This window comes from Mirounga leonina, unplaced genomic scaffold (assembly GCF_011800145.1).
Source record: "Mirounga leonina isolate KUSES-001 unplaced genomic scaffold, KU_Mleo_1.0 Mir_114, whole genome shotgun sequence".
Classification (NCBI taxonomy): Eukaryota; Metazoa; Chordata; class Mammalia; order Carnivora; family Phocidae; genus Mirounga; species Mirounga leonina.
In genome coordinates, this window is record NW_023270265.1 from 17513063 (window position 1) to 17534747 (window position 21685).

The 21685-nt window shown below is 36.3% G+C and overlaps 1 protein-coding gene across 2 annotated transcripts in view; it reads right to left on the reverse strand.

The window, feature by feature from the left end:
- Window positions 1–21685, reverse strand: part of BMS1 (BMS1 ribosome biogenesis factor) — a 43836-nt gene that overhangs the window by 6120 nt on the left and 16031 nt on the right. For both annotated transcript variants that reach the window (XM_035024615.1, XM_035024606.1), the window contains 6 exons: window positions 21200–21357; window positions 15978–16059; window positions 4224–4297; window positions 3393–3566; window positions 412–600; window positions 142–322 (listed from right to left, as the gene is read on the reverse strand). In XM_035024615.1, the coding sequence (XP_034880506.1) occupies window positions 142–322; window positions 412–600; window positions 3393–3566; window positions 4224–4297; window positions 15978–16059; window positions 21200–21357 (858 nt within the window). The remainder of the gene's footprint in view (window positions 1–141; window positions 323–411; window positions 601–3392; window positions 3567–4223; window positions 4298–15977; window positions 16060–21199; window positions 21358–21685) is intronic.

Sequence of the window (21685 nt, forward strand, 5' to 3'; positions counted from 1 at the left end):
ACAAATTCTGAATTCCATTTTACATATGTACCTCAATCCAAAAAAAAGAGAAAAATCTTATGAATTGGGATTTAATAGAGAAAAGCAAAACTGTAATGGCTTAAATTAACCTACAAGCAAATTATTCCAATCACATATTACCCCAAAAGGTTGCTCCACAATGCATGTGCTGTGGGGTGTATTTTAGAAGCCTTTGTCTTCCATTGTGGTCTTCAATATAATAGAGTGGAATAGTCTGAAACCTCCTCCACCCTACAGAAAAAATGATTGGATCTCGGGACTTGAGGATTTTCTTATACCAACGATGTTTCTTCAGACGCATCTGAGGGGAGAAGAGATTTCAATAAGATTAGTGGTGGAAGTATGTCCCAAGAACCCCAATTGTCAAAGCATGCAGCAAAGGGTACCTACCTGTACATATCCAACATTGCCTTCACTATTGCCCAAACCACCCAAAATAATTGGGTAATGGGGGTCAAAGTTAAGCACAAATTCACAGGGGACATTTTCTATCTCAATTCGAACATACATCCCAGGTCGAAAACCCTCATATTGAACTCTGGTTTCATCATCTTGATCTTCAAATTCTGCTCGGTTAAGCTAGATATGAGAGCAGGGAAAAAAAACAATTAAAAAAAACCCACAATACTGTTATCTTTAATAAAAGTTAAGATTAACATTTTAAAAAATGAGCACTATCTCATAAAGGAACATGGACATAATCACTTACGCTTTATCCTCTTTAAAAATAACATACATTCTTATCTGTACAGTTTGTTCAGGATATATCCCAACTGTTTTCTCCTTTGTTGCTCCAAGATACAGCAAATGCAAACAACTCTGAAAGCAACCCTTAATGCTGGTCAGCCAACACTCTCAGCTTCCCAGTCCACACTTTCTTTTCTTACTCTCCAATATCCAATATCCAGTATCTCCTCCCTCATCCTCACTCTCAGCTGTTGACTGTTTAATTCACTCAAAAACTAAGCAGTCTAAAAGAATCTCCACAGCAATCTCTTCTACCAGGGTTTATACCCACATCCAGCCTTTTATTTTATCTTGTTATTATTATATTTATTACTTATTATATTACTGAAATTAATTAAAATTAAATAACAATTTTAAATTCAGTCCCCCGGTCACAGTAGTCACATTTCAAGTGATCAGTATCAACACGTGGCTAGTGGCTACAATACAAGACAGCACAGACAGACATTTCCGTTACTACAGAAAGTTCATCTGGGCAGCTACTATAGATTTATTTTATGCCAAACTTCACTTGCATACTAGGTGTCATTCACCCTTACTGAACTTTATTCTAACAGGTCTTGCCTGTTATTTCTCCCATCTTAACATCTTCTTTTGACTCTACTTCCTCCAACTACTGCCCCATTTCTCTGCTTCTCTCTGAAGTAAAATGGCTTATAAGTTTTCTATATTCATAGTCTCCAGTTCCTCTGCTCCCGTTCTCTTAAATCCCCCCAACTTGGACTTTAACCCACACTCCATAAAAATGCTTGCCAAAATCACGTAGGGCCTCCACATTCCAATCCAGTTGTCAATTTTGTCTTCATTGTAGTTAATACATCATCAGGATTTAAAATAATTTATCCCTCCTTCTATGGTGGCTTCCAGCTTACTTCGGGTTCTCTTCAATTTCTTCTCTCTCCTGAGCACTGCTGAATCCCCACTGCTGCTTCATCCTCTCTGCCCAGCCTTTTACAATGGAGTACCCACTGTCAGTCCTAGTCCTCTCCTCTCCTGACTCCACGCTCACTTCCCAGGGCATCCCATCCACTTCATGGCTTTAAGTAGCATCCAGATGCTGAGGACTGTACATCCAAGTCGCTGGCCCCAATCTCTCTCCAGGGCTCCTCACTGACTACTTGGAGCTCCACTTGTCTGAGAGAGATCTCAAACCCAACAGCTCTAAACTTCATCTTCTTAGACAAACCTGCACCAACTAGAGGTTTTCCTATCTTACTGACAACTCAATCCTTCCAGCAAGTCATCCTTATTTCCTCTCACACACCCCACAATCTACCTTTGATCTACCTTTCGAAAGTGCATATCCAGAATTTGACTCTTTCGCCTCCACTGCCACACACGTCCCCACCCCCCTTGGCAAGTCATCTTAATCTTACTGAACTCTTGCCACAGCAATTCTTTCAAAGGTAAGCAGGTCATACATGTCTTTCCTCTGTTCAAAACCCCCCATGGGTCCCCATTTCACTCAGAGTAAAACATTCAAAGTCCTTTACAAAAGGCCACAAGATTCTAGGTGATTTTATTTATTTATTTATTTATTTATTTTTATTTATTTATTTTTAAGATTTTATTTATTTATTTGAGACAGAGAGAATGAGAGAGAGAGAGCACATGAGAGGGGGGAGGGTCAGAGGGAGAAGCAGGCTCCCCGCCGAGCAGGGAGCCCGATGCGGGACTCGATCCAGGGACTCCAGGATCATGACCCGAGCCGAAGGCAGTCGCTTAACCAACTGAGCCACTCAGGCGCCCTCTAGGTGATTTTAAGTTATAAATGAACTGAAGCAAAGACTTCAGAACTAGCTTTACACGTCTTAGTTACTAACTTCTATCAAAAGTCAGTATAGACTTAGAACCACTATATTAATGACTAACCAGGAGATACTTTCTTTGAACAGATGAAAGCCTAGGTTGGGCAAAGCCCGCTGACGGCATTTTCAGAAATCATATGCTTAACCTGTTTAAGATGTATTAAGATATGTTCTAGTTTACAGGAATTATTGGTGGTCCCCCTTGTCAAAGTACAACTCAGTAATTCCCATCAACTGCATACACATCTTTGTATCTCCTTCAGAGTGAGTTCATCAAGTCAGTCTGTTCAGCATCCCAGGCAGGGGGGCCAGACTATCTTCTTTTCAGCATTCCACATGTTCCCTTTATCTCCACATCTGACCCGACACTTGAAATATCCTCTGAACTCTGACCAAGGTGAATTTTTAGAAAAGCCTCCCTGGACAGCACTGGTGTATGCAAGAATCACCTACCCATTCAAATTAATTATGATTCCAGGGAGCAGTAGTCAGAATGCTAAGGCAATGCCTGCATTTAAATAAACACTGTCTCAAATCACTACACTGAGAGATCCTCAGCAGTTGCTGCCTGTCTCAGCCATTTTTACTTCCTCAATGCTTGGTATAAAATAGATACTGATATCTTTCTGTTCAATTTCTGATTGAAAAAACAATCAGATGACTGCATGAATAAACACACTTATCTGCATCTTGACCTAAGAATCCAAACCTGAGGCAGAGAAGCAGGTCAGGAAGCAGAGACCTAAACGAAATTACATATTCACAACACTGTATTATAGCCTTGAAATAAAGCTGATAGGAACCAAGTTTTCTTACCTGTGCTTGTTTATGCATTTCTCCTTTAAGATCATCAAAATACGTGCTTTCTCCTTCATCATATTCTGCATCAAACATCTCCTTCAATTTTCTCTTCTTATCCAAATGCTTTTTCTTGGCACTTTCCTCTGCACTGGGGTCAATTTCTTCCTTAACTTCTTCTGCATCTTCAATCTTAAATTTCCAGAAGAGAAAATTTTGTAAAAGTTTGTGGAGATCTTTTCTTTAAACATTAAAGCAGATTTTTTAAAGTTCTATCTGAGCTGCAAAAGTCTTGGTTATGATCATTAGGAAAACAAAACAAAAACCAAACGAAACCAAACACAGCCTTTGGCTCTAAATAACATGTACTACTACAAGAGACATTTAGACATCTGCATTACAATACACTGTCACTCCTTAATCTGGCTGGGAATGCCAGATATAAATAAAAATAACAGCAAGTGTCCCCACCCAGATGCTCCCCAGACACTGTTCTAAAGAAATACTAGGGAGAATAGGGATTTAGTTTTTTTAAATGGTACTTATATTAAGAGGAGAATGATGGCAAAAGGAATGGTAGAGAGAAAGACAGTGACTTGGGAGCTAAACTTTCAATGACTGAAGAATCATAATGACAACAAGAGGTAGTAGGTATCACCCAAAAGATCAAGAATAACAAACCAACAACTTTGATCTGTTCCCAATCTCCACATTTTTAGGAAAGAATCCATCTACTCTGTAATCTACACAGATAATAAGATCTGCATTTCTTAATATGGGCCTCTCTCAGGACGTACTGACCACAGATCAAGGACCAGTGACTGACAGCCAGCCATGACAAAATCATACCTGAGTATCTGCGCCTGGTTTTCCCTTGTGCACGTCCCCCGTTTCCAGGTCTTCAAAGTCACCATAGAGCTCTTCTGGGAAAAGAACACCCAAATGTCCTCTGTGAATAGGGCTTGCATATGACACTGTAGCACCACCAGGTGCACTGCATACTCTGAAGCCCAAATTTCATTTTTACTTATTGCTACACACCCCAGAAGAATCCTGTACTTCCACAGACTTCTTTTTCTTGTTGAATTGTCAGTATTTCACCACCTGTTTGGATAAAGCTCATGGACCCAACCCATATTTCCTTACTTTACTTCGATATCCCACTTAGCCAAGAGCTATTTTTCCAATACAGGTGGTAAACACTTTGCAGCAGAGATGCACACAAAGATATATGCATGGCCCTGCAGGTGAGCCCCCAAGACCAACAGTGACATGAAAAAACCATGGCTTGATTAATAACACATAGGACAAAGAGTCTCAATAGTAAGATCAACACAACACAATGCCTGGCATACCTCGGAAAAATCTTGGATTACATAAAATACAGGACTTAGAGTAAGAGTGGTACCCAAAATAATGCTGAACCACATGAAGAGCTCATTAATTCACTCATCCATTTGTTTTTAGAGCTCTAAGTTTAGCTATGGGTCCTAACCTTAAAACAAAAAGATGCTAAAACTCCTTTGGGAAGCAATATTTAGAAGTAATATTTAGATAAAACATTTTCATATAAGAAAGAGCCAAGGGCGCCTGGGTGGCTCAGTTGGTTAAGCGACTGCCTTCGGCTCAGGTCATGATCCTGGAGTCCCGGGATCGAGTCCCGCATCGGGCTTCCTGCTCGGCAGGGAGTCTGCTTCTCCCTCTCCCACGCCCCCTGCTTGTGTTCCCTCTCTCGCTGTGTCTCTCTCTGTCAAATAAATAAATAAAATCTTTAAAAAAAAAAAAAAAAAAAGAAAGAGCCAAAGAATCAAAGAGCCAAAGAAGATACAGTAGATGGGAAGATTCCATTTGTAATAAAAACAAAAAAGGACAAAATACTTAGGACTAAACCTTACAAGAAATGTGCCAAAACTTTATTTTAAAAACTTAAAAAGCTTTAATATGCTACTAAAGAACACATGGAATAGACATTAGCTAACACTTGCAAATGCTTTACAGACAAGTATTTTATGTGCCTTAACTACATTCTTCAACACAACCTAATGAAGTAGGTGTGGTTAATGTTATCTACTGAACAAAGATTACCATATATTTGAAAAAGAAGACTCAGTATCAGAAAGATGTCAATTCTCCTTTTATCACAGTTATAATAAAAAACACCACCAAGAAAAGACAACCTACTGAATGGGAGAAGATATTTGCAAATGACATATCCAGTAAAGGGTAAGTATCCAAAATATATATACAACTCAATACCAAAAAAACCCAAATAATTCAATTAAAAACGGGCAGAAGACATGAACAGACATTTCTCCACTGACCAAAAGACACATGAAAAGATGCTCAACATCACTCATTGTCAGGGAAATGCAAATCAAAACCACAGTGAGATCCAACTCACACCTGTCAGAATGACTAAAATAAAAAACACAAAAAACAAGTGTTGGCAAGGATATGGAAAAAAAGGAACCCTTGTGCACTGTTGGTGGGAATACAAACTGGTGCAGGAAGACAGTATGGAGGTTCCTCAAAAAATTAAAAATAGAACTATCAGATAATCCAGTAATTGCACTACTGGGTATTTACCCAAAGAATATGAAAATACTAACTTGAAAGGATATATGCATCCTTATGTTTATTATAACACTATTTACAATAGCCAAATTATGGAAGTAGCCCAAGCGTCCATCGATAGATGAATGGATAAAGAAGATGTGTGGGTGTGTTTGTGTGTGTGTGTAAAATGGAATATTATTCAGCCATCAAAAAGAATGAAATCTTGCCATTTGCAACAACATGAATGGAGCTAGAGAGCAAAATAAGTTAGTCAGAGAAAGACAAATACCATATGATTTTACTCACTTGTGGAATATAAGAAACAGAACAAATAAGCAAGGGGAAAAAAAAGAGACAAACCAAAAATCTCTCTTAATTATAAAGAACAAACAGATGGTTACCAGAGGGGAGAAGGCTGGGGGTATGAGTGAAATAAGGGGATTAAGAGTACGCTTGTCATGATGAGCACTGAGTAATATATGTAACTGTTAAATTACTATATTGTACATCTGAAACTAATATAACACTATAAGTTAACCATACTGGAATTAAAATTTTAAAAAAAATACCAACATAGATTTCTGGTCTAGAAAAGATAGTGTAGACTTATTTCTTCTGTTCCTCCCAACTAAGTATAACCAACTCCAAAAATAACACAAGAGCCTAAAGAAAATCAAAGAACTCTGAAAGGTGTAAAGAAAAAAAGGGCTGGTGAGGGTCCCCGGGACCAGAGGAATGACATAATGGCCAGTGGCTCACTATACCACAACCCACAGAAAGGCAATTCAGAGCCACTGTTTCCCAACCCTCAACCTAGCAACAGAAGGTAGACCAGGTAGACTCAATGTTCCCTCAGATCAAACTCAGTTCTCAGCAGCAACACTGGGTAAACAGGGCAGGCACTGGTAAAGGGGGGGCTTTGAAAGCCCCACTGACAATAAGTGATAAGGGGAAGTGTTTGCCTTCCCCAAAGAGCCTGAATCTCCTTTCCTCCACCAAGATATACCAGGTGGCTAAGGGTTATTGACAAAGGGAGATTCTGCCAGGCATGAGGCTCTCCTCCCTCATCTAAAAACAATGTGTACCCTGGAAGGACCAGCAAAGATATCCCCACAGCAAGCAAACTAGCCCTACAGGCCAAAACAACCTTCCCCCACCTAGCCACAACAGGGGGCCCAGACTAGGGAAGGTCCTCTGTCTCCTCAGGCAGTACCCGCAGAGACCAGTGGCATCAGATAACCTAAGCAGATCAAAATAGTACCACAAAAGCTCTAAAATTAAATTGTCATTGGAACCACAGCCCATAAAGTACACCGGGACCTGCACACTAATCCTAAACAAGAGGACTGCATGCTAAAATAAAAAGATTACATAGGACCCAGTGTCTCCTAACATAAAAACCAAAATGTGTAGGATACAATAGATAATCACCTGTCATACCCCAATCCGGGAAAATTTTAACTGAAATGTGAAAAGACATCTGACACCAACAATAAAATGAATCAGATGTTGAAACTATCTGACTTGTACTTAAAGCAGCCATTACCAAAATGCTTCATCAAGTGACTAAAAATCCTTTGGCAACAACCAAAAAATTGAAAATCTCAGCAAAGAAACTGAAGAACCAAACAGAAATTATAGAACTGAAAAATACAACAGAAGAAATTTTAAAAGCTTGCTAGATGGGCTCAATAGTAAGAGTGGAGATGACAGAGGATAGAATCCGAGAACTTGAGGCCAGATCAACAGAATTTATCCAGTCTGAACACTGTAGAGGAAAAACAGCCAAAAAACAAATGAGCAGAGCCTCATGGACCTGTGGGGCAGAAACAAAAGATCCACCATTTATATGATCTCACCAGGATACCTGGATTGAAAGAAATAATGACTGAAGCTTCCCAAATTTGGTAAAAGACATAAACCTAAAAGATTCAAGAAGCTGAGCAAATTTCAAACAGAGTAAACCCAATGAAATCTTCACCAATCAAACTTCTGAAAACTGAAAACAAAGATAAAAATCTTGAGAGCAGCCAGAAAGAAATGACAGATTCACACCAATTCAAAATGACAGTGCATTTCTCCTCTGAAATCAGAGGTCAGAAGGAAGTGGTACATTTTTCATGTGCTGAAGGAAAGAACTGTCAGCTATGATTCTACATCCAGTGAAACTATGGGTTGGAAATAAAGACATTCTCACATGGATAACAACTACAGGAATCTGTGGCTAGCATACCTACTCTTAAAAAGTGGCTAAAGTGGGGCACCTAGGTGGCTCAGTCAGTTAAATGTCTGACTTTGGCTCAGATCGTTATCTCAGGGTCTTGGGATCGAGCCCCACGTCGGTCTCCCTGCTCAGTGGGGAGGTCTGTTTCTCCCTCTGCCTCTGCCCCCTACTCATGCTCACCCACTCGGCTCTCTCTCTCTCAAATAAAATCTTAAAAAAAAAAAAAAAAGGCTAAAGAAAGTTCTTAAGCAGTAAGTAAATTATAAAAGAAGAAATCTGGGACCTCTGGGAAAAAAAAGAAAAAACAAACAAAAGACCAAAAGCATGGCTACATACAATAAAAGAGCCTTTTTCTTGTGAGTTTTTAAAATCATATTTGAAGATTGAAAAAAAATTATAGCACTACCTAATACACAAACCAATAATATTTAAAAGTGGGAAAGATAAAGAGACCGAAATGGAAGAAAAGTTTCCACATGTTCCTCAAATGATAAAATGCTGGCACCAGTGAGCTATTATATTACAATGAGCAACAACTACAAAAACTAGAGACACTCAAAAACCATAAACATGTCAAGATAGAAGAAAATGAAAACAGAGGAAAGACAGAAGAATTAGAATCAGAGTAAACAAACAACAAAACAGTAAAATATCAGACTTACACAATTACATATAGTAAGTACCTTAAATGTAAATGGCATAATATACCAATCAAAATACAGATTGACAGAGAGGATAGAAGCACATAAACTACTACACATGCTGTTTACAAGAAACTCCCCTTAGATTTAACAACTCAAGTAAGTTGAAAGTAAAAGGGGAAAGATATACTGTGCAACTCATCTTTTAAAAAAGCAAGAATGGCTAAATTATTATCTCATAAAATGAACTTCAGAGCAAAGAAAACTATCAGAGCCAGAGAAAGACTTAACTGAACTGTAAGGCCTAAAATTTCATGGGCTGCCTTGACATCCTTGAGCCTCACAGGGTTCCAAAGGTCTAGCTGTGAGTAGGCCTGCCAGATATGTCCCTGCCCTATGGGAAAGGCTCCCCATCCTGATAGTTCTTTTTCAGTTGGACCACCCGCACCCCACCTATCCCTCAACCTAACAGGTTTCACTTCACCTCTCTGCCAGCCCATTAATTTATTCAAACGCATTAATCACATCCTGTCAAGGGAACCAATGGTCATCCTATGCTCATTTAGGTACAAAGCCTTTCTCCCAAAGCCCCTGGTTGTTCAATCTCTGCATGTCATGCAGTGTTCCCTTCCCTCAGGCTATGAGTGTATGTGACTAATAAACTGCTGTCAATCGCACCTGTCCAGTGTCAGGTGTGTGTTCAGCCATCCCCATAACCCTAGAGCTGGAATCTCTCCTTCACCAATGGGGTGAATAGGAGGTGACCATAATACACAACATCAATCCACCGGAAAGACATAACAATCCTAAACATATGTGCACCAAACAGAGCCTCAAATATAAGCAGCAAAAATTGATAGAGCTGAAAGAGATATTTAAGTCCAAAATAATATATGGTGACTTCAATATCCTCCTCTCAGGAACTGATAAAATTAAGCATGAAAATCAGCAAAGATAGAGAAGATTTTAACAATACAGCCAACCCAACAGAATCTAACTGACATATATAGAACATGATACCCAACAACAGCAGAATAAACAATTTTTAAAGCACCCACAGAACATCTATCAAGACAGGGCACAGTCTGGGTAGTAAAGCAAATCTAAACAAATGTAAAACATCTGAAATCATGAGTATGTTCTTAGACTATAATGTAATTAAACTGAAAATCAATAACAGAAAGACAAGAAAATTCCTAAACATTTCGTAGTTTGTAGGTAAAAAACACTAAATAATGCATGGATCAAAGAGAAGTCTCATAGGAAACAGAAAAATGCATAGAATTGAATGAAAATTTGGGGGGAGCAGCTAAGCAGTGCAGAGAAAGCAATTTACAGCACTAAATGCTCATATGAGAAATGAGAAAAGGTCTCAAACCAATAATCTAAGAAAACTGAAAAGTACAAAATAACCTAAAACAAGCAAAGAACAGAAATAATAAAGATAAAAGCAAAAACCAATAAAATTGAAAACTGAAAAATGGAACACAGAAATCAATGAAACCAAAAGCTAATTATTTGAAAAAAATCAACAAAATTAATAAACCTACTGACAAAGAGAAAAAGGAAGAGGACACAAATCACCAATTATCAAGAATGAAATGGGATTACCACAACAGATCCTGCAGCCATTGAAAGGTTATTAAATGAATACTATCAGTATTATACTCAGAATACCCAAGCTAGTTTCTTGGAGAAGGCACTTAGTGAAACTTCCACTTTGCCAAAAGCCTTTGAAATTCCTTGAAAACCATAAGATAGCAAAATTCAGAAATCCATTCCAAGATGGAATAGATAACCTAAATTATTTAAATTATCCTATAATCATTAAAGAAATAAAACTTGTCATTATAAGCTCCCAAAAAAGAAATCTCCAGGCCCTGACCATTTCACTGGAGATTATATCAAACATTTTAAAAATTAACATTCTAATTCTAACAATCTCTTCCAGTAAACAGAAAAATTGGGAATACTCTGGAATCATTTTATGAAGCCAATATTACTCTGACACCAAAACTAAATGAAGACAGTACCAAAAAAAAAATCCCCCAAAACAAAAAACCAACATTATAGACCAGTATCTCTTATAAACTTAGATACAAAATTCCTTAACAAAATACTATCAAATAAAGTTCAACAACATATAAAAAGAATTATATATCATGACCAAGTGGGATTTATTCCAGGTATGCAAAGTGGTTCAAAATTCAAAAATTAATCAATGTAATCCACTATATCAAAAGGGTAAGGAATAAAAAATTCATATGATCATATCAACTGACACTGAAAGGCATTTTATAAAATTCACCACCCATTCATAATTAAAAAAAAAAATAAAACACCTCTCAGTATACCAGGAATACAGAAGAATGGAGCACATAAAGAGCATCCACAGAGAAACCAAACTAACATCATACATAATACTGAAAAATACTGGGAACAAGGCAAGATTTCCTCTTAGCACTAATCCTAGTCATTATATAAGAAAAAATTTAAATTTAAATATATTTAATATACATATACATATAATTGCACCACTGGGTATTTACCCCAGAAATACAAAAACACTAACTCAAAGGGATACATGCACCCCCATGTTTATGGCAGCATTATTTTCAATAGCCAAACTACAGATGCAGCCCAAGTGTCCGTTGATAGATAAATGGATAAAGAAGATGTGGGGTGTGTGTGTGTATATATATATACATACATGTGTATGTATACACACACACACACACACACACGGGAATATTATTCAGCCATCAAAGAGAATGAAATCTTGCCATCTGCAACAACATGGATGGATCTAGAGAGTATAACGCTAAGCGAAATAAGCCAGTCAGAGAAAGATAAATACCATATGATCTCACTCATATGTGGAATTTAAAGAACAAAACAAATGAGCAAAGGAAAAAAGAGAGACAAACCAAGAAACAGATTCTTAGCTATAGAGAACAAACTGATGGTTACCAGAGAGGAGGTAGGTGAGGAAATGGGGATTAAAGAGCACACTTATCACTATGAAAAAATAAATAAATAAAATGATTATAAACAAGTAAATAAAAATAAAAGGCCACAGTTTGAAAAGAAATAATACTGTTCCTATGTGCAGATAACACAACTATGTAAAAAATTCCAAGCAATCTAGACCAAAAAAATCCCCTCCCAACTAATAAGTGAGTTCAGCAAAATAAAAGATAAACACATAAAAATCAATGAAAATGAAATACTTCAGTATAAACTTATCAAAATATACTCACCATTAGGATGCCAAATATTACAAAATACTGATGAAGGAAATTAAAGACAAATAAATGCTCCTGGATTAGAATACTCAAAATAGTAAAGATTCTCCCCAAATTGACCTATAGGTTTAATGCAACTCCCATCAAAATCCCAGCAGTTTTTTTGTAGATACAGACAAGCTTATTCTAACATTTATATGCAGTCACAGGCCCTAGGATAAAACAACCTTGAAAAAAAAGAATAAAGTGAGAGGAATCACTCTACCTAGTATTAATGTTTACTATGTAACCACAGTAACCAAGATAGTGTGGTATGGGTGGACGGCCTGACACATGAATCAATGCAACACAAGAGAGAACCCAGCAATAAACCCACACAAAGATGCTTAACTGATTTTTGACACAGGTGCAAAAGCAAATCAATGAAACAAAAAGTGCTTGAGGAATATACACCTCAGGCAAAAATATAACCCTTAACCTAAACCTCACACCTTATAAAGAAATCAAAATAGGCGTGCCTGGGTGGCTCAGTCAGTTAAGCAGCCAACTCTTGGTTTCAGCTCAGGTCATGATCTCACGGGTTGTGAGAGCCCCACATGTCAGACTCCACACTCAGCGGAGAGTCTGCTTGAAGATTCTCTCCTTCTGCCCCTACTCGCGTGCATGCACACTCTCTCTCTCTAAAATAAATAAGCCCTAAAAAAAAATCAAAATAGATTGCTGCCATAAACAGAAAATAAGAGTATAAAATTCTTAGAAAACAACATAGGAGAAAATCATCAGGATCTAGGAATAGAAAATAATTCCTAGACTTGACATGATCCCTAAAAATGATAAAATGATAAATTGGACCTCATCAAAACTAAAAGCTTTTGCTCTGTGAAAGGCCCTATTAAGAAATGAAAAGACAAGCTACATACTAGGAGAAAATATCTGCAAACCACATATCCAATAATGGAATAAAATATATAAAGAACTCCCAATACTCAACATTAAAAAAAGAATCCAATAAGAAACATGGCAAAAGACATCCATGAACGTTTTATAAAAGAATACACTGCAAATAATAAAATGTGGCAAAAATGATGAAATGCTCACCATCATTAGCCATCAGGGAAATATAAAATGAAACCACAGTGAAATACCACTATTAGACTGGATAAAATAAATAATAGTGAGGACACCAAATACTGGCAAGGATATGAAGAAACTGGATCATTCATATATTACTGGTGGAAATATAAAAAGGCCCAACTACTTTGGCAGTTTCCTATAAAGCTAAATATGCAATTACCATACAACCCAGCAACTGTATTCTTAGGCATTTATCCCAGAAAAATAGTAAGTTCATATTTATATAAAAACCTGTACATAAATGTTCATAGCAGTTCAATTCTCAATAGCCAAAAACTGGAAACAACCCAGATGTACTTCAGTGGGTGAATGGTTAAACAAACTGCTACATCCATATCAGAGAGTACTTCTCACTACTCTGCAATAAAAAGGAATGAACTACAGTCACATGCAACAACTTTCATGGACCTCTCTAGGAAATTATGATGAATGGAGGAAAAAAAATCAATCATAAAGGGTTACATATTGTATGATTCCGTTTATTTAACATTCTTAAAAATTATAACATTATAGAAATGAAAAACAGATAAGTGATTGACAGGTAGGAACTTGGAGATGGGTGACAGCAAGGAGCTAAATGTGTTTAAAAAAGAGCAATATAAAGTATCCTGTGGTGATGGAAATGTTCTGTATTGCAATTGTTTGTAGATACATAAACCTACACATGTGATAAAATAGCATAGAACTAAACACACACAGACAAAACATACAAGCATAAGTAAAACTGGGGAAATCTACGTAAGATCAGTGGATGGTATCAACATTAATATAAAGGTTGTGGTCTTGTACTATATAGGACACAGTACAATATACAAGAGATCTCTCTGTATTAGGTCTTAACACATGCATGTCAATTTAATTCAGTCTACAATTATCTCAAAACAGGAAGTTTATTAGAGAAAAAACACTAAACCTTGGGTCACGACCGGGGCAAAGATTTCTCAGATACATTATCAAAAGCACAGTCCATTAAAAAAAAAATTGGCCTTCTTCAAAATTAAAAACTTTTGCTCTGCAAAAGACACTGTTAAAAATATGAAAAGACAAACCACATACTAGGCAAGAATAATTAAAATCACAAGTGATAAAGGACTCCAGTAAACTAAATAGATTAAAATACTGCACAAGAGATTTGACAAACACTTCACCAAAGAAGAAACAGATGGAAAATAAGCACACAAAAATGCTCAATATCATTAGTCATTAGGAAAATACACATGAAAACCATGAGATATCATTCTATACCTAAAGACTATCTAAAACTAAAAAGACTGACTGTATCAAGTATTGGCAAGGACATGGAATAACTGGAAATCTCATAAAGTGCTAATGGCAATACAAAATGGTAAAACCACTTAGGAAAACAATTTGGCTATTTCTTAAAAAATTAAACATACATCTACCACATGATCCATTCAGCCCACTCTGAGGTATGGACCCAACAGAAATGAAAGCAGTTGTTCATACAAAAACTTGTGCAAGCATGTTCACAGTAGCTTTATTTGCAAGAACCAAAACCCAGAAATAACCTAAATGTCACCAACAGGTGAACAGATAAACAAACTGCAGAGCATCATACAATGGAATACTACTCACTAATAAAAGAAATCAACTATTCAGCAATAAAAAGGGACAAAGATGCAACAGGATGGAATATCTCAAAATAATTATGCTGAGTAGAAGTTAAAAGAGTACATACTGTATGATTCTACTTATATAAAGTTCTAGAGGGTACAAACTACTATATAGTGGCAGAAAGCAGTTGAGTAGCTAAAAGAAGAAAAATATTTACTATCAATGAAAGAGGATAAATATCCTTTAAAGGATAATTTTACAAATCAGTAAAAAAACACATAATACCCCATTAGAAAAATGAGCAAAAAACACAAAGAATTCAGCAAAGAAATGCCATAGCCAACATATCTTAAATATTCTCACTTACTAGTAATCAAAAGAATGCCAGTTATAAATATAAAAAGAAACAATTTTCTTTATCAAATTGCCAAAAATAACATTTTTTTATGGGTAGTATTCAATATTGAATGAAAGCAGTAAAATGTTAAGTACTAAGATACACTGCTTAAGGGCACATAAATAAGAACGACTTTCTGAAAAACCTTTTGGGAGTTGTGGTTCATAAAATGACTCAACAATTCTAACTTTTATGAATCTAATTTATGAAAATAAAAAATGTGACCCAAGACTTATTTCAAGGTGCTCCAGTGCAGAGTTATTCATAATATGGACAAGGTAAATTGCTTAAATGAGAAACTGTGAACTGAATTAGGATATGAGAGAATTAAATCGTAAACATGAAACCTCTGAAAAAACTTAATGATGCAATTTATATAAAGTAGGATATAACTAGAAATTTTTAAAATTTGTAAATGACTGGAAATAAATAAACTCAAAAAATTAACAAAGGTTTTTTAACAGATGGTGGAGGTTATGGTATGACTTTTTATTCTAGATGTTCTACAATGTATACTACCTTCATTATTAAAAAGAAAAATATGTTATATGAGTTTATTTTTCACACACACAAAAATCCATTTTTAACAAACACATGATAAGATTTATGGAAAGCCTCCCACTTTTCTTTAAGGTCCATTTCTAATAAGTCAGTTAACCAGGGGAAGAAAATAAGATCACCATAAAAAGAGGAACCAGAATATTACCCATAAACTCTTCTGTCAGCGTTCCCCAAAGCATTTCACATTTGCCTATTATTTCCAACTTTTAAAGATATGGAATAAAATATAGAGAAGACAGTCTTCTCTGAAAAATAAGGCCCTTTACTTACCATCTTCTGCTAAAATCTTGGCTGCATCTTTATCCTCTTCCCACTTCCCAGTCACAAAGCAATCTCTGATACTATTCATAACCTTACACAGAAAAGTCAGCACTTAGTTGACACGTTCCAATCACTCAACAAAACAATTGAAATTAAGAAACAGTAGTAGGTGACAACTTACCTTTAAATACTTTTCAAGACACATTTTTTTTGGAAATTCTCATTCCAACTAGACATATGAGATGTGTTAATCTTTGATGTAGATAGTATAACCATAGAGATAAAAACTTAAATGTCGTAACATTAAGCAGTGGATGGGGAGGTACTATTAGCTCACTGACTTTGTAAGTAAACAAACGTATTTACTAAAACAACTGATTTTCAAAGATTATTAGTATTCCTAAGGCAATGCAGTTAGACAGCATTTAGAAAGTTGGTTTTACTATTTGTTAATCCAGACTTATTGTGGCTATTTGAAAATTTAATTACTTGACCAATGATAATTTTCTGACAAAGGCTAAATGTCCTGGATAAGCACGATCGGGCAGAAAGTACTGATGAAGTTCTCAGTCTCAGACCTGCTAGATCATCTAGTATATACATGTAGCAGATGCTGGGTGCCCCCCTTAAATATAGAGTAAAACCTGTACACAACTCTCTGTTTCAGAATCTCTTTCCTGGGGAAACTGACCTATGACAGCTCATGTCATTCACTGCCAAGGCCTTAAAAGCACACTTATAGAAATCCTCAGATAGGTCCTGGCTTACACCTCAATCACATTTTGGTCATGAATCATGTTTTTCATATACAACCTCACTCTCAAAGAGCAGCTTTGAGGCTAGCATGATTACAATGGATGCAAAAGCAAATCTGTTCATTTACTCATTTCTTCATGCCTATAATCACTCACTAAATATTTACTAAACATCTGCTCTATGCCAAGAAGCTTCGTAGGCAACTGAAGGATGGCAGACTGTTAGAAGAAAATCCTTATTTCTTTCTCGAAAATTAACAATTGACTTAGGGGAACCAAAGACCAAAAAATTAAAAAATAGACCCTCTATGATAAAAACACTAAACAAACCAAGAGTAGAAGGGAACTTCCTCAACCTGATAAACAGCATCCATAAAAAACCCACAGCTAGCATCATACTAAATGGTTAAAATAGAGAACTTTCCCCCTAAGATCAGGAGTAAGACAAGGCTGTCTCCTCTCACCACTTCTATTCAACACTGTACTAGACATTCTAGCCAGGACAATTAGGCAAGAAATTGAAATAAAGGCACCTAGTTTAGAAAGGAAAACTACCTCTACTCATAAGTGATATGGTCTTGTATATAGAAAATCCTAGGGATCCACTGAAAAACTTTCAGAATAAATGAGTTTAGCAAGGTTGCAAAATACCAGATCAATATACAACAATAAATTCTATTTCTATACACTAACAATGAACAATCCAAATATAAAATTGAAAAAACAGTTCCTTTTACAATGGCACTGAAAACAATAAAATACTGGAAATAAGTTCAATAAAAGAAGTGCAAAGCTTATACTCTGATAACTACAAAACGTTCTTGAAAGAAATTAAAGATCTAAATAAATGGAAAGGCATCCCATGTTAATGGAACAGAAGACTTAATATTGTTAAGATATCAATACCATCCAAAGTGATCTACAGATTCAACACAATCCCTATTAAAATCCCAATTGGCCTCTTTGGAGAAATGAAAAAGCTGATCCTACAATATAGAAAACCCAAGAGCTCCAGATAGGTAAAACAATCTTAAAAAAGAAGAACAAAGCTGGAGGACTCACATTTTCCAATTTCAAAACTTACTACAAAGCAACAGTAATCAAACAGTAAGGTATTAGCATAAAGAAAGATATAAGTCAGTGAAATATAATTAAGAGTCCATAAATTAACCCATGTATCTATGGTCAAATGATTTTCATTCAGGGTGCCAAGACAAGGCAATGGGGAAAGAACAGTCTTTTCAACAAATGGTGCTAGGACAATTGGATATCTACAGGCAAAAGAATGAAGTTGAATTTATCTCATACCAAATACTAAAATTAACTTGAAATGGATCAATGACCTAAATGTAAGAACTATAAAACTACTAGATGAAAACATAAGAGTGAAGTGTCATGATCTCCGATTTGGCAATGGTTTCTTAGATATGATACCAAACACAGAAACAACAGAAATATAAATAAGTTAAACCTCATTAAAATTTAGAACTTTGCTGGGGTGCCTTGGTGGCTCAGTCAGTTAAACGTTTGCCTTCGGCTCAGGTCATGAAGCCAGGGTCCTGGGATCAAGCCCCACACTTGGCTCCCTGCTCAGTGGGGAGACTTCTTATCCCTCTCCCTCTGCCCCTCTAGCTCCCCAACCCCACTCATGCTGTCTCTCACACACTCTCTCTCTAATAAATAAATAAAATCTTTTAAAAAAAATTTTAATTTTGCACTTTAAAGACAACATACAGAATGAGAGAAAATATTTGTAAATCATATATCTGACAAATTGAATATATAAACAACTCTTATAACTCGATGACAAAAAAACCACAATTTTTAAAATGGGTAAACCAGGGGCGCCTGGGTGGCTCAGTTGGTTAAGCGACTGCCTTCGGCTCAGGTCATGATCCTGGAGTCCCGGGATCGAGTCCCATATCGGGCTCCTTGCTCAGCAGGGGGTCTGCTTCTCCCTCTGACCCTCCCCCCTCTCATGTGCTCACTCTCTCTCATTCTCTCTCTCAAATAAATAAATAAAATCTTTAAAAAAAAAAAAAATGGGCAAACCATATGAATAGACATTTCTTCAAATGGCCAGTAAGCACATGAAAAGATGCCCAATATCTTAGCTATCAGAGAAAAGCAAATCAAAACTACAATGAGATACTACTTCACACCAACAGAATGGCTATAATAATAATAATAATAATAATAATAATAATAGTAATAACAAGTGTTGGTAAGGATGTAGAGAAATCAGAAACCACATACACTGCTGGTGGGAATGTAAACCTGTGTAGCCACTTTTGGAAAGAGAAAATGGGGGAACATATGAGGGGAAAAACTCTGTTTTCAGTAATCATATTAATAGTAACATGCATAATGTTATTCTGACACTATTTTGTACATAAGTGGGGTAAAGCAAATGAGTGATTCTAATTCCATCATCTTGAAAGTCAAACGGAATTAATTCCCCAGTGGAAAAACAGAGATACAAAAGTAAAATAAAAGAGGTTAAATAAGAACTCTGCAGTTCTGAATCTGAATTGGAAATAACTGTATGAATTCTAGCTTTGGTCACTGAAAGGCCTAGAAACAATGACCAATCCATAGCAGTGTGTATTCCTATGCCTAGATTGTGATGCTGAAATACCATTTTGTACTAAAAGAAATCAGAACTTCTTATAGCTGCTTCCTAGTCTGGCATCAGAAATGTAGAAGATGATCCTGGAATACCTCATCATATCAGATGGCAAAGAAGCAATCAAAGACTATTAGGATCATGTCAAAAGAATTTAGGAACCAACTTAAAGAGACTCCCACTGGCCAGAAATGGGATAATAGGAGTATCCATAAGGATGACAAGTTCAGTGGAAGGAAACACTCAATATTAAAGTCTGTGAGTTCAAAATGATACTTAAAAAAGAAAAAGTCACATTTGGAGAATCATTCTGAAAACTAATAAAAAGAATCAAGTATTTATCCTGCTTATATGGAACTAAGTAACCAAATAGTTGATGAAGGGAAGTTTTCTTTATAGAAGTATTCCAGATAATAAATAAAGAGCAATTTGAACAGAATCTCAGCATTTTACATCCTTAATAAGTTAATGGATCTAGGCATTGAGGATCAACAGATTTTAACATCATAAGATGATTTTATGTGCCACCATTTAGGAAGCTGTCTTCCCCCCCTCCCCAAAAAAAATCAAACCTAAATCTAATCAAATTTCTAGATGTGCTGTCCATAGGGTAGCTACAACCACATGGTTATTTAAATTCTAATGAATTAAGATTAAATAAAACTAAAATTAAATTAAAAATGTAGTTCTTCTGTCTCACTAGCTACACTTAAAGTACTCAAGAGACACAAGTAGCCACACTGGACTGCTCAATGATCGATAGATCATTTCCATCATCACAGACAGTTCTATTGGTATTGCTCTGCACCATTTTACAGGAAATACAGAAGAGAGGAGCCTGATAAACTGCACAGAAGGATGCAATGCAATCCAGAAAAACCAGAATATGAGAAACTCTACACATCAAACAGTTTCTTAAACAAAATATATGGGAAAAAAAGAGATGGATGGAGGGGACTGTAGATTAAGAGACTGAAAAGGCAGAGTGAAAACTAACCCCCCCAAAATCTGATAAAACTAACCTATAGTACAAACTTGGAGGATGAAATTATGAAAAAAAGTAGGAAATGATTACCATAAGAGTCATGGTTCCTTCTGCAGGGAGGACAGGACTATGACTGGGATGGACACACTGTGGTTACATGGGTCCTCACCTAGTAATCCATTACTTTAAACTGTTGTTTTTATGAGGTTTTCTATAACCTGTATGAAATTTTACTGCAAAAAAAAGTTACCTAAAATCTCATAAAGTGCTTAAGTGCTACTCAGTGAATTAAATTAAGTAATATGATAGTGATCAGGCCTAAGGAGTGATATTTAAGCAAAACTGAATGATCAAAAGAAGCCAGCCTTAAGAACATCAGAACATTCCAGAAGAGAAAACTGAGGGGCAAGAAGTCTAAGATGGGATTAAGCCTGGCAAGTTTGAGAACTCAATGAACTCCAGTGTCACTGAAGAGTGGTGAGCAGGGGAAGAAAATTTACCAGTATCATGGATTTTTTTGTTTACAAACAGTAGAAATTATAAATGTTAACTCAGGGACATGAGGTATATCCTAGTTATAAAACACAAAATATTTCAAATATATGAAAAATTATGTGCAATGCTTCAAAATAAAGATTAACACTACTATCCATTTTCCATTTCTCCATAACACATGCACAGAGTCTGCCTAAACTCAAAACACATTATTGCTTAGGATGCAGTCCAATATCTGGGGGAATGTCCTATTATCTCACAAAAATGAAAAGCTAGTAACAGGCAGGAAATACTGAAATCACATAATCTTCTTTTAGAACAATTCCCTAATTGCCTCAGAAGTGAAACAGAGATTCATATTCAGCCTTACCTCTTCTAAATCCCAATCATGGGGCGCCTCCACATGAAATCTGGAGCAGTCCAAAGAGTCAAGCTTATGTTTACACTCTCTTGAAGGCTGGCTGACACGAAACAACCCTCCAAGTTCTTCCCTGGTATCACCATCTTCTTCTTCATTATCCTCTATCACTAAAGAGACCACCATGATGAAAAAGTGAGAACAAATCTTCACCCTAAAGGACCTGGGACTATGGGTCCCTGTTTGTGGTAGGTATGGTGGTGTCCCTGAGTGCATCAGCTACAGAAAGAGAAAAGGCCAGGGAACTACTCCTCAATGTGTCTGGAGGACCTAGGCCCTCCTACAAGAAAGCAGCAAAGTGTTCAGGGAGGAGACAGAACGTTGTGGGTTACGGAAAGAAAGGGACATTTAAAGGCAGAGCTTTTAATTAGCATAAAGAGTTCCTCTCGAAGACTGCTGAGTCTCTAATCACTAAGAGTACTTAGGCAAATTTGCAAC